We start from the raw sequence: 13851 nt of genomic DNA on the forward strand, positions 1-13851 counted from the left end.
GGGTTGCTGATACTTGAAACTGAAGGTGATGAAAATTGAGTGTGGCAATGGGCTTTATATAAAGAAATAAGTTTGGAAATGCCATTAAAGTTCATTAATAATTACAACTCAATGTGTACTAGATATGCTCTGTATTGCAAACATCTTTGTTTTGGATGGCCAAATTGCCCTTCTGGTTTTTTTACTGTAACTTATTAATATTATCCAATTAAGATATGTAATAATTCATCTTCTTATATAATAACGACATATATAAATAAATACGGTTAAATTATTAAAAAATTTAAATTCGAACGAGAATTCGATATTTATATTTATATAGATTCAAACGTAAAAATAAAAATTAAAAATACAAACTCGATAATAACACTCAGCAATTTAGTATTATATAAATGCCGTAAGTAATTATTTAATCAAATGAAAAAGGTCAATAATTTGGTTAGACAAGAAAAGAGTTCATGGAGACAGTACTAAAATATTGAAAAGAAATTTCAATGATTATCAAAACAGGAGATGGAATTATTTAGCTAATGAGGTGTGAGGTCCATCAAGAAAATATATATATAGAACATCCCAACCCATTAAACTCGTCAGCCATAAATTTTGAACCATCTTTCTTCATCAATGAATAAAGAGGGTTATGGCCCTACTTAACTAATGTTTCAATAACATCGAATATCTTATCTATATATATTTTTAATTTTACTTCCATAATAAAGACGACAAGATAAGATGAGAGTGATTAAGGTGTACCTTAAATTTTTGTTTCTCACATGATTAATGTGTAATTAATAACTTAAACCATCCAATAAGTCTCATTTAGGCTTATTCCATTGTAATGATTTTTCCTTGCTTTCCAAACAACATGACCAGTTTTTTGTCATTTCAGCTTCTTCCAAAACTTGGAAACAAAACTATACCTTTGGTTCAAATTTACCCCATGTCCTGTTCCTACATTAATTAACCACTGCCATATGGCAAAAACAAGCTCACTGTTGACCCATGTAAATTAATCACCATTATTGAATTGTTGGGAACTAAAACCCCAAAGACAAAAACAGATTAAAAATACCTCTCCAAGTTTCAATGGAGTGTGCAATTAGTTAAGTTTACCATAATCTATGAACAAATATACATATCTGACAATGGCACGAGTAACATACATAAAACAAATCTGTGGGCTGCAAAAGAGCAAGTTGATGCAACATTTATCAATCATCAAACTGTAAAAAGGGGGTGTATAAGTACCAGTTCAACGTATGAACAGAAGGTTAATTGCAAAAGTTGCTTTGGTTTATATTGAAAAGAAAAAGCATGTTCTGCTAACCGAGAAAAGTCTAGGAATGAAACAAAACCTAGGTAGAAAAATACGGTGGTCCCATCTCGGATCGCACACCCACATCCCCATCTTCTCTATCTCTGTGTTCCTCAAAAGGGTTCTTTGCGTGAAAGTAAAGGAAAGTCCATCACCTTACGTGAAAAACCACAGTGAAGAATAGATTAAGACAAAGTTAAAAATGGTGAAAGAAATGTAAAAGAAAACTAAAGCTTTTTTTTTTTTCCTTGGTATAAATGAATAATCCATCATCCTTTGGCCATTGCGATTGCCATGCATGTACCTCCCAATCACCGCTAATCCGTGCTGGTTCTCTACCCCCTTACCCGCACAACTTGGTTATCATAACGTTGTTTTTATATTCATTAAACAGATTTTTGGCGCCTACCAATCCAAGATTTCACATCCCTAGGCTCGAGTTCTTCCACAAACTTGTCTAAGGATGTGTAGGCCGCTGGGGCAACAGCCCAACAATCATTTTCCATAAAACAGTTTGATAAGGGATAAAGAGATGATTGATACGAAGTTGGATGCAGTACAAACGCTACCACCCAGAAGAATTTTTCTCTAGGGAAGAAATGGACGTGGATGGGGAGACATAACCACCATGTGGGTGGGTCTCCACTGTTGAAAACAGAGAGGTATTCTCTGTTAAGCCCACCAGAGGGGTCCGGCTACCTTTATTTTCATTTTTAATAACGCGAATCAACGTCTGATTAAACGTGCATGGAATGGTTTGTGGAGTGGCTTGTTTTTGGGAGGGTTCGACCCCACGAATCTCGCTGGTTATGTGACCAGCTTCTTCTTAATGGAAGTACTCGGTTTGGATGGTGCAGCCTAATCTACCTCAGACTAGTCAGGGAAGTGCTTGTCTGGCTGAGTGATTTGTACCCACTCTTGAAAAGAAAATGCTGGCCCAGCCCTGGTGGACTGGACTACGTCTGAGGATAGTCACAGATGACTATGCAGTTAGCAATAGGCACCCATCTTTGTCTAGAAAATCTTTGGAGAGTTTGGACCTGATCTACCGTAACATTTTTGTAACTAAAACTGAGGACCAGAAAGATTGCTCTCATGTCTTCTAAAACGATTCTTCAGTAATTACTACGAAGCAATTTCTGATAGGTGTCGGCTCTTCTTGCATTTATCCCATGGAGTTCCTGTCTCATCAGCACCTGGCACCTCGGCCGACAAGCTTAAAACTTCACAAATTTCGCCTGGAGCTACAAAGGGAAGTTCCGAACAAACTGTTGGGCTTTTCTTATTTTTGCGTCAAGAACAAACTTGTTGGGCTTGCCTCTTGGCCTAAGCTCGTTTTTTGTTTTTTTTTTTAAAAGCTACACATCTAATAGGTCAGAGCAGTTGGTAATATCATTCGGGGTTCTGATTTGCTAGTTTGCTCCCCACAGATATGAATAAATTTAGCTAAAGGCAGGTGAGAAGGGGCAAATTGGAATTAATCTGTCATCAAACACCAACAAATCCTGCTTTTCCCTTTGAATCAAATAAAAATTGAGAACTGAATGTTGACACTTTAATCCCATTCTAACATATAAATATGATAGATCTTCGGGCGCTTTAGAACAGAAAAATAGAAAATGTTCAACTAAGTCCACAGTACAGTTTTGACAAACTCCTCTAGTGTCTCATTTGTGTCAGGAGAAACAGAAATCTTTTACTCAGTTAGAAATGAGCCGACACTTCAACCACTATAGGAAGGTACAATAGGATTCCGCAATGTTAAGTCTTTGCCTTCAGCGCCAGTTCAATGGATCTTCAGTTGTCATCTTTTGGCTGCTCATCTTCATTCTTCTTTTCTTGTGACTAGGAGCAAGTAAAAATTACAAAAACAGATCAGTCCCCACTTGTGTAGCAGCCTAAAATGTCTAATTGGTCAACATTCAATGGACGTGTGGTAGAAGCCATGCCACCGTGAACAGAAAATTGAGTTTGTAGTTCATATCAGGTTATGATAAGCTCAATGAACATACCTCAGATTGGCCTGGCAAAGATGCTAGCAAATCTTTCACATTTGGATCATTTGGGTCAACTCCTGGAAGCTGTAAAAGCCATAACACATCAGAATGCAGGCAACATAAGCAGAAACTGGTTACATATGGGTTTAGAAAAGGCAAGATTCTACTAGACTTACTGATGAAAGGATGGATGACATAAAAGACTGATCTCCCAACACCTTGCTGACATCTGACTGCGCTGATGAATCTTTTGAACTTTCTTGCATTGACATCTGAAGTGCTGCATGCAAGAAACGATACCATTTTGCATTAGTTTAGATGTGGATGATATTGATGCATGCATTTGGCTACATTTATATATCTACAAGTTGGACTTTGGAGTCAAGCATCTTAAACCAGTAAAACATCCAATGCACACCAATATAAAGCAAAATCCTGACACACTAAATTGTATATACATTAAGATGGCTGCAAACTGAAAGGCATACATCATTATCACCCTTATAATAAAGCTAAAAGATTGCGCTTAGCATATGAAGGAAACCTAGTATGATTTAGTCCTTTGGTGAGATTTGATTGGTAGTGTTTAGCAAAAGATATATAGATTGTGGACTAGCTGGACACCAGTATGGATGTTGCACTCATTTGGACCATCTATGTTAATCAGAATCTATGGAAGCATTTTGTAATCCTCCAGAAGTAAAGGAATTAGTATAATATTTTCTCCTTAGAAAAGAAAAGGCAGTTAAGTAGCTTGATACAGCATACACCCTGATATGTTAAGATAAGAAACAAAACAACAGAACATACCCAAGGCCAATTCCTTATCATCATTAGTTGCCTCAGACATCTCAGCATCACCCGCAGAAGAATCAGATCCTGGGATATTCATTGACAATGCAAGGGCCTGCTTCAGCAAAGCATCATCCTCATCCTGCCACAACATCAGTTAGCCAAAGCCAATTTGAAACTTAAGTTGTACTATCCAGTGTTAACAGATGGTAATTACTGGAATGGTAAATATAATGACTTCAAAGTAATACCAACCATTGGATCAGTAACTTTTTCAGTTGCAGTTGTAGTTGCATTCTGTGAATCGGACTGTGGTTGCGCTTCCTCTCCTTTTTCTTGTCTAGTGGCTTCCTCAGCAGCCCTCTTGGCAGCAGCTTCTTGCCTTGCTCTCTCCTCTTCCATGGAAACCCTTAAAGCAAGAGCCAGCTCTGGATCGATATTTGGATCCACGCCAAAATCAAAGTCAGAAACACCACCAGCTACAGCAGCTGCTGCTGCTGCTGCAGCAGCAAAGCCACTTCCTCCTTCCCCATCCCCAGTGAACACAGGTGTGCTGGCATAGGAATAAAAAAATTATACCATTTGCACAATCACTAGTAAATAAGCAATATAATCTAAAAAGACATGAGCCAACAGCATCTTACTCAAATGTACATTTTTTCACAAGAAACCCAATACTTTAAGGAAAACAAAGAATCAGAAGGAGGAGATAAGTAAAACCTGATAAGCACATCAGAAAGTGCATTTTGACCAGGAGGAACATGAACAATGTGACTACTGTCATTATTATTAACAGCTGCAAGAAGAGCCTCCAACTTTTCTGGCTTTCCATCTTCATCCTCACCAAAATCGACAATATCAAGAGCTACGCTATTCTTTTTCAGCTTCTTTCCTATCATCTCCAGTGACTTTTTTTCGTACTTAACAGGACTGACAGGATAAAGCATAAGGACAAAAAGTTATATATCTGAATTAAGGTGAACACGCAAATTGAAAGGCCAACATGTTTACCTTCCAGCAAAAACTATAATCCTTTGCTGCTGATTTTTGTTTTGGCGATGCTTTAGAGCCAGCTGAGCAATCTGAATTCCAGCTGCTAGGTTCATCTCTCCCCCCATTTCAAGACCTGTGTAAAACATTAAAAAATACATAAAGATGAAGAGCAAGGTGATGATGATGGGAAAAGAATAATAGAGGGGGACGGAAGATGACCTTCAATTCAGAAATACTTACTATAAAATTAGAGATTAATCATTACTCATATGCTGCTTTTGCAATGACAAACTATACTAAATGTAACTGCTGAGCTCCATCAGCAAAGACAAGTTCTCCATTTGTAAGGTAAGTGAAAAAGATGCTCTCAACTTCTAGAGGTCAGCATGCATGTCTCTCATGCTGAACTGCATGCTTACATAGATCATAATTTCAAATTGCTAAGCTTATGTACTTATATGATCCAATTAGAAAGCCACAAAACAATTAATGCTGGTTTTTTGTTCAACATATCTAATGTTTTTCCTGTTCATTTCCAACAAACTGTCACACCCAACTAAATGTCAAGCTTTACATCAACCAAGACTACACATAAAAGTGTACACTGAAATTTTAGTTTATTTTGCTAACAACACAGTAAAAATAAACCAAATCAAGATCCAACTTGAATAACCTTTATCTTCCCATATAACAGTAAATCAAAACACAAACACACGGATTTCATTCACCATGGTATGTCTATTGGCACATATAGTTCAAGAACCCATATTTATTTATGAAATCCTAGCTTAAATAAACTTAATCTCTAAATAAGACTCAAAATAAATGAATCTAAAAGAGAAAGAAAATAGGTAAATTACCGTGCATGCAAGACAAGATTTTGCCGAGATCACTGGTAGGAGTAGCCACTACACGCACTCCTTTGCCCGCCATCGTCAAAATCCCGACCGTGTTCTCCGGATTAGACTGCATAATTTATTAAAAAAAAATTCAATTTCCCATGTCTCTTTAAGAAAGAAAACCTAGCGTAACTAAATTCATAAATAAACAAGATGAACCGAAGAGCGAAAGGTAAAGCAGTAATGACCTGGGTTTTAGCTCCACAGATAAGACTAACGGCGTCAGATTGAGCTTGAAATCGAGAGGGCGAATAATCGCCGTTTCGCATCCATTCCGAGTTATCAATGCATATCATAGTCGCCTGATTGTTTGATTCAAACAAAAAAAAAAGGATTTGATTAAAATTTAAATCCAATAAACCCTAATTTGGAAAACAAAATGAAGAAAAAGAGAAAAGTAAATGATGATTAAAGAAGGAGATTAAGGAGGAATCTTTCGCATTGCTTACCTCGAGAACCATGGTTGCAAATGCTAAGAGAGAGTAGGCTTGGAAGCGAAGAAAAGAAATCTAGTAGAAATCAAATGTTTGCTTTGCCTTGTCGGTTTTTGTTGTTCACCCAGGGAAATTTAAATATCGGGCGTTTAACTTTTCGCTTTTACCAATATGCCCCTCCTTCACTTCTTATTTTCAATTGCCAAATTTTCGAATTATTTAAAAATTTTAGTAAATATTTTTCATTATTTTTAATTAAATTTTTATACTTTTATTTTAAATCAAATAAATGATTATAATTAATATTTATTTAATTATCATTAATAAAATATTATTTATTTTTTTTATATTCATATAATATTAACATAAAAATTAAAAAATATCATACAATTATATAACATACCACGATAAATCATCTCTTAAATTTAAATTTATCTTTATTTCAGGTCCTTAGCAGCGAATTTAAGTACAAGCCAACTCTTGCGTGCATCATTTGCTAATAAAGGCCAATTCGACCTCTTGAGTATAGGATCCTTACCTAGTAAGTTAAAAGGAGTGAAAATATAAGTAAATAATAAAAGGGGTTTTCCCCATTACTGAAAACAATTGAGCTCTTTATTGAACAAGCCTCAAATACTGTACAATGCAACGATCGAATCTGATGGTATGCACTATTTGCCAATAGGCAGTAGTAACAACCTCGTACAGATATCAAATGACAAATCAACAACAACGACATTATTTTTGAGTTACAGGGATGTCTCTATACACCAAGAGTTCTAGTAGGGAAGGATGATCTACTGTTCCTACTGATTGGTAAATGCACATAGACCTCATGAACCTCCTGCTTGTAGACTTCTCCTCTATCTCTATCAATTGCATAGCAGATGTCAACAGTGTCGATTACATTGTCCAACACATGGACAAAGAAACCCAGCACTATGATTAGCAGCACCCATGCAAGAACAGCAACTATGTATGCATTAACCCCTAGATTGCTAACGCCATGTAAGATAGCACATACCTGCATATACGTATTCAATACAGGTAATATAAATATAAGAAGAAAGAAAACAATAACAAGCCCAGCAAATCATTCTATTTAGTGATGAGAGACTCACCACAATGGCATAAACTGCTGAGAGGACAAAAATTACTCCTGCTAACAAACGAGTTGATACAGTCTCCACAAAAACAGCAGAGAGTAGGTTTCGCTTTAGAAGCTCATACGTCATCCTTGCAGATGTGCAGTAAGCCTCACCAGTTATTGCTGCAAAGTTGATGGTGAACTTGTTAAGAAAGTCTATTGCTGACAGTAGGGCATTAACACAACACCGCAGGACAAGCTTGACTATCCTAGGAACATCTTCTTCTCTTGCACTATCAACAGCAGCACGCACCAGTCGAACAGCACAAATAAGTAGTCCAGATAGACAGACAGTGCCAGAAGAAGGACCAAATGCATTTCTGCAAGTGTTTAGAATCCAAAGATTAAAAGGATTAACATGTTATAACCATTAATTTTCTAGTCAGAAAGCCAACTATTTAAAAACCAACATACATTAGTGATGCCTTAGAAGGATGTCTAGTTTGGCTTTCACTATCGCAGACATTTCATCAAATTATCCTTCAGAAAACATCTTAACAATATATAATACTTGTTAAAGCAGGTGAGGATATGATTCAAGAAGTTAACATGCTGTCTAGTAGACAAGAAGCTAATATGTTTCCTAATCTCAACCAAAAAAAACCTAATAGACAGCAATTTAAATATTCTATAAAAGAAGTTAACATGCTGCCTTCTGACACGGCAAGTTCGGCGCAAAAACTGGAGAAGTTGCCCTTTTTTCATGCCAATCTAACACAATAAAGGAATGCACAAAGGAACTAAACGATTATAATATACCAAGGAAAGTTGGTCAGCATAAAACACAAAAAAGAAACACTGGTGGAGGAGCATGCTCTCCTACATTTTGTTAGACACTCTTCTGTCCATGCTAGTAAATACAAAAACCATGTTGAGTTAAATTGATAATCCAAACCACAGCAAATTGCCAGGGCTGTCATCTTCAATACTCAAGTACAAATACTTGACTAGAATACATCAATGCATCTAAAAACCATATCTAAATCTATGTTATCAACTATGTACCATTACTATCACACTAAGCTGATCACCAAGATCATAATCTTTGATAATGAATCAATACAATCTAGTGTTCATACGTTAAGCATGTATCCAAAACAGCCAATCAAAATCACAAATAAAATCCAACTCAAACTTAGTTTCAGCTACCATCACCCAAAAGTAGAAAACTGTATATGCATGTACACCCAAACGTTAAGCATGTACACTAAAATGCATAGATTGTTATGAAGAAAAACTGAAAACAGTAGGAAGTCACCTCAAAGAACTTCTTATGCTCCGCTTAGGTTTGGAATCATCCTTGGAGAAGTACCACTGTGCAATAGTGCCACTGATCACATAAACCTGAGCTTCCACCATTGCAGTCAAAGACCACAACATTGTCAAAATCGCCAATGTGTAATAAGCAGGCACCCAGCTATCTTGTTTCCAAACACATGTATACTCCCCATTCGATTCTTTAGCCACAATTTTCCCATTAAATCTAGCAAACACCAAGAACACAACAATTGGCGCATAATAGATCACCAATCCAACTGTCAACAACGGTATCACCAAAAACAATCCTAAATTCCTCGAAAGCGCATCAGAAGCAACCGCAATAATCGTCACAGTCAACTCGATTCGCTGCCAATTAGACACAATGATCCAAACAATAATCCCAACTACTAAAAGAACAAAAACAAGCACCAAAATTCTATAAACCAAAGGGAAAGCATCACTACAAGAAGAAGTCAAAGTACAAGCAACGAACCAATAAACATCGAAGAAAATTGGCATGATTATAAAGAAAGGAAGCAAGGCATAAACGATCTGCTTTGTGTAATGTTTGAGTAATAAAAGCAAAAGAAAACAAATTGGTACACTTAAAATCAAAGTTATAACAAGGGTCCATACTAAATAAGTCCAAAGACTGGAACTTGACAACGAAACAAGTGAAATTTCAAAGACCCAATCAGAATTTGATAAAAAGGAAGAGTCTTGAACGCAAGAAGTGGAATTAGAATCGTAGGTGAAACTCGAAACGTTGGAGTAATTGGTGTTCCGATGGAAGATTGAGAAAATACCAAAAGCGAACGTGCAGACGACTAAGAGAACGAAGAGGATGAGAAAAGGAAGGTCTTTGAAAGGTCTGGGTCCGTAATTGAAAGAGATCTGGAGGAATTGGGTGGGGTCGGGCTCAGAAGGGTCGGGTTGAGCTGGTTCTTCGATTGGAGGAGATAAGTAGGTGGAGCTGGTCGTGGGCTTGGAGAGGAGAGGAGTGGTTGGTAAAGCGGCGTCATAAAGAGATACGGGTTTGGAGGTGTTGGTTTCTTCTTCTGTGCTGCCCATTGCAGCAACAACTCAAAGAGAGAAAGAGCTATGGAGAAAGAATCAAAGAAACGTCTGTAGACCGAGAATTCTGATTTGATAGAGGGACTTTCGGGACTTTTGCTTTTGTTTGTTTTACTTTTTTTGATATAATTTTTTGTTATTTTTGTTTGGGTGTGTTTTTGCTTTGTTGACTGTTTGTTCAGTTAAACCAAACTGAGAGATCTGGAGAAGAAGATGGGTGGGAAGATAGGAATGCCACGTGGGAATTATTTAAATTTCTCAAATAAAAAAAAAAGCCGGTGAAATAGTTGGTCTTCTTCTCTGTTTTCAGAGATTAGGATAAGTTCGATGACAGAGGAATTTGATATTACGCAAATGCTCATTTATCATTCCAAATTCTGAATTTAAAGGCCCTTTTCATTGTATTGAGATTGATTTGGCAATATTAATGAATGATGATGAGTTTGGAAAATGATTTTGTAGCACATTAACAAGCATGAAAATTATAGTTGAAAATAAATAATAAATAACCAAAACATCAAGTAAATAAAACCCAAGAAAGACAAGCATAATAGAAAGGAATACATTCCTTGCGATTACTTAAAAAATTGTTAGCGTTAATAACAGTAGCCAGATACGATAGCTGAAGGAAGGGCAAGAAAAGGGCAAGCTACAATATTTTCAAAGTGAAGCCTGTGACTCATTGATCTAATTCGTGCCAGTAATTTATGGTGGCAATGATACAAGTGGAGCAAAGTATAAATCAATTATATAGAGAACAAAATCAGCAGAGTCAAAACACAAAACTTTCTGTTGTTAATAGAAACCAGGAGCTTCAATTTTCCTCATCCCATTTGCTCTTTGGTATCTCTCCAGAGTCAGCAATTATGACCTTCTTTCTAGGTTTCCCGCTGTAAGTTCCAGCTCCACCTTCGATCATATACACAATGTCCATGCCTTGAATAACCTTACCGAAAACAACATGCTCTCCATCCAACCTGAAAAAGAACGTAAAATGATTAAAAGTTTGATCAACAACTTATTTTCATAATGAGGAATTTGAGATGTTCTATCTCCCATTATCACTGGATAAACAGACACGGAAACATGGTGACTAATCTTTTACAGGCAATGTATTTCACATTAATTGTCCAGATGATGGGCATAGCTACAAAAACATATTTACATTAGTATCGAAAAAGCCAGCTTTGTCGGATGATTAAAAACATAGAAAAAGCATGACATCCAGGAGGCTGAAAACGGTCTATGAATTAGGTCTCTAAACCCAACATTTTTTTTTTTTGTTTTACAGAAAGATTCTTCATCCCTCCACCTAAATTTCAACATGCCATTACCATATAGCTTACCAGCTGGCTTTGACAGTGGTGATAAAAAACTGGGAGCCATTAGAATCAGGTCCTGTATTAGCCATGGAAACTACACCTGCAATAAAATATTAAAGAGAGAAACAACTGAATGTTTGAAGAAAAATTGACAATAAAAAGGAAGAAACTAGACAACAGAGAAAACATTAAAGCTTTTAAGCTCAGAAAGCATTTGTGTCCATAGATCATATCTAATTAAAACAAGACAGACAGCTAAATAATACATATAAGAATACCTGCATGTGAATTTTTTTTCTTAAAAGTTCTCATCAGGAAAGGTGCCACCATATATAGACTCACTTCCCCTTCCATCACCATGAAATATATCACCACCTTGAATCACAAATCCAGATATTATACGATGGAATGGTATTCCCTTATAATGAAGGGCTTTCCCACTGGCACCCTTGCCTTTCTCTCCTGCAGATGGGAAGCAAAAACTTAAGCATATTTTACCATAAAATTTTAAACTGGCTATCAATAGTACTGGTAGGTACAAAACTAACATGAAGCTAAGACTGAAGTACCTGTACACAAAGCCCTGAAATTTTCTGCAAACAACAACTGATAGCATTAGCCAGCCATTCAACAATTAATGGAACAAGTTAGAATGTAGTAAAAATTGGAAATAATTGGAGAAAGAAACTAATAAATCTAAATCAGCTTAAAAGGTGAGCTTTTCTCACACATGACATATGACAAGGCTTAAAGTAGCTTGTGCATGGCTAATGTGCCAATGGTTTCAAGAAACTAATAAGTTTCTAAGCAACTAAATCTATTGAGACAGACGATCAAAACATACCAACAGTTTTTGGCACAACTTCACCATACAATCCAATGATGATTCTACCTGCAGAGCACAAATTGTAGCACTTTTAAGCTAAAAAGAAACAAGTCTCATCACTGATCATGTGGGAAAAAGAAGTTGTACCAACGCGCTGGCCATCAATATCAACATCCAAGTAGACTCTGTGGGTGATCTCATGCTCCTCTTCTACAGTCGCCTCTTCCTCCTGAGAAACAATTAAAGGGTCAATTACTACTAAAAATTGTTGACTTAACCTATCCAAATTAACAGAATGAGGCAAAATCAGATAAACAACATCAAGGAAACTGCAATCTCATGCTTGTCTCAACAAAGCACATTCAGAACCCCAAATAAAACCCTTTTACTAGAAACTTCAAAAAAAGAGTAAATGCTCAGGTTGTAAGAGGACACTTCAAAATATCTTCATTGCATCTTTCATGAATAGCATATCTCAGAAACAAGCTTTTACCATAACCACCCAATTCAGAAATATATCCAGAAAATCACTGAATTTGAATCATATCCAACAAAATAAACAGAACAAAAAACCAAAATGAAACGGAACCCATCAATCCCATTAGAGTATATTGAAAACCCAAATCTGTTTTACCGGAAAAAGTGCTACTAATGAATAAAATAATCCAAATTCAGATCCAAAGACTACATATCTACACATGTCCAGGTATTGGGTATTTAGAAAAGAAGAAGCGTACCCGTTTAGTACCGGATAAAGAGAAAATGACGAAAATTGAGAGGACGATGAAGAGCAGAAGGCATCGAGGTTGTACCAAAATCGAGATCTCCCAACGCATCTTTTTGTTTGTTAATCTTTTACCCTAATGATTAACAATAACACCTTAAATTACTTTCCATTTGAACTACAAACACAGAACAAAGAAATCCCAATTTTTTTTTTCTTTGTTTCTCTAATATAATCACTCTCAGTTACCTAGCAAGAAGGGTAGAAGCCTGGAGAGTTTGGGCACCGGGCCTTATTTTATTAATCAAAGGAAAACACTTTATTTACCACATAATAACTAAATAAACGTTCAACTATTAAGAAAAAAAAAATTCATTAAAATTTGTATATCTTTATTTTAATTTAAATCATTTGTATATTAAATTTTTTTTAAAATAAAAGAGTATATATAGAAATAACATATAAAAAACGTCCAAAGTCCATTGAAAAAGAATTCGGCTTGAAAGCATCAGTTCACCCATGATTTAAAACCAAAACTGATGTTCTCCATCGTGAATAAGAAAAACTCACTCACATGCTTTATTATAAATTCAAAAGAGGCCAAGTCCTGTAGCTATAATTATTTTATAGAAAACAAAACATTAATTGAATTAATGACATAAAACGAAATTAGTTGATTTGCATGACGGCAACCCACTCATCCTTTAATGTCATTACACACTCATGATTCATGATGAAACATTAGCTTAATTTTATTTTTTAAGCATATATTATAGCAAAAAGGGATTCAAAAAATCAAGGACCATAGCAACTTGCATTTTTTTCTTTAGTTAAGTTTGGTTTAATTGAATTTTTTATTTATTTCACAAAAACGAAAACATTATTAAGACTTAATTATTTTCAAAATTATTTATAAATAAATGTCAGTACAAAGTTACAAAGTGTATCATGTGTATGATACTTTTTGTGGTTAATGCGATCTTATGATCGTCTTTTAAATTTTATTTTTTAAAATTTAAAAGAATGAGATTTTGAATCTAACTCTTTAATAAAAAAATTATATATTAA

The 13851-nt window shown here is 35.6% G+C and overlaps 2 protein-coding genes and 1 pseudogene across 3 annotated transcripts; all 3 read right to left on the reverse strand.

The window, feature by feature from the left end:
- Positions 1 to 2798: 2798 nt before the first annotated feature.
- On the reverse strand, positions 2799 to 6548 carry RPN10 (regulatory particle non-ATPase 10). Its single transcript, XM_007041812.3, has 10 exons — positions 6446 to 6548; positions 6185 to 6298; positions 5958 to 6063; positions 5116 to 5230; positions 4825 to 5034; positions 4360 to 4657; positions 4123 to 4246; positions 3489 to 3592; positions 3328 to 3396; positions 2799 to 3160 (listed from the first exon to the last, which is right to left on the reverse strand). The coding sequence occupies exons 1-10, from the start codon at positions 6455 to 6457 to the stop codon at positions 3113 to 3115; spliced, it is 1200 nt and encodes a 399-aa protein (XP_007041874.1). The 5' UTR covers positions 6458 to 6548; the 3' UTR covers positions 2799 to 3112.
- A 479-nt stretch (positions 6549 to 7027) lies between these two features.
- LOC18607569 (uncharacterized) lies at positions 7028 to 10151 on the reverse strand. The gene is made up of 3 exons (XM_018115587.2): positions 8836 to 10151; positions 7552 to 7897; positions 7028 to 7454 (listed from the first exon to the last, which is right to left on the reverse strand). The coding sequence occupies exons 1-3, from the start codon at positions 9906 to 9908 to the stop codon at positions 7194 to 7196; spliced, it is 1680 nt and encodes a 559-aa protein (XP_017971076.2). The 5' UTR covers positions 9909 to 10151; the 3' UTR covers positions 7028 to 7193.
- A 308-nt stretch (positions 10152 to 10459) lies between these two features.
- LOC18607570 (peptidyl-prolyl cis-trans isomerase CYP21-1-like) lies at positions 10460 to 13092 on the reverse strand (annotated as a pseudogene). The gene is made up of 7 exons (XR_016024495.1): positions 12797 to 13092; positions 12207 to 12288; positions 12078 to 12125; positions 11803 to 11826; positions 11512 to 11695; positions 11258 to 11333; positions 10460 to 10888 (listed from the first exon to the last, which is right to left on the reverse strand). The product of XR_016024495.1 is annotated as a peptidyl-prolyl cis-trans isomerase CYP21-1-like (transcript).
- Positions 13093 to 13851: the final 759 nt, after the last annotated feature.

Source organism: Theobroma cacao, chromosome 2 (assembly GCF_053813885.1).
Source record: "Theobroma cacao isolate CCN51 chromosome 2, ASM5381388v1, whole genome shotgun sequence".
Lineage (NCBI taxonomy): Eukaryota > Viridiplantae > Streptophyta > Magnoliopsida > Malvales > Malvaceae > Theobroma > Theobroma cacao.

Coding starts and splice junctions, on each gene's coding strand:
- RPN10 (XM_007041812.3), bottom strand. Junction 5,035..5,115: donor ATTATAGTTTTTGCTGGAAG/GTAAACATGTTG, acceptor TTATCCTGTCAG/TCCTGTTAAGTACGAAAAAA. Junction 3,397..3,488: donor TGTCATCCATCCTTTCATCA/GTAAGTCTAGTA, acceptor TGGCTTTTACAG/CTTCCAGGAGTTGACCCAAA.
- LOC18607569 (XM_018115587.2), bottom strand. CDS start 9,908: ATGGGCAGCACAGAAGAAGAAACCAACACCTCCAAACCCGTATCTCTT. Junction 7,898..8,835: donor AGCATAAGAAGTTCTTTGAG/GTGACTTCCTAC, acceptor AAACACTTGCAG/AAATGCATTTGGTCCTTCTT. Junction 7,455..7,551: donor CAGCAGTTTATGCCATTGTG/GTGAGTCTCTCA, acceptor ACGTATATGCAG/GTATGTGCTATCTTACATGG.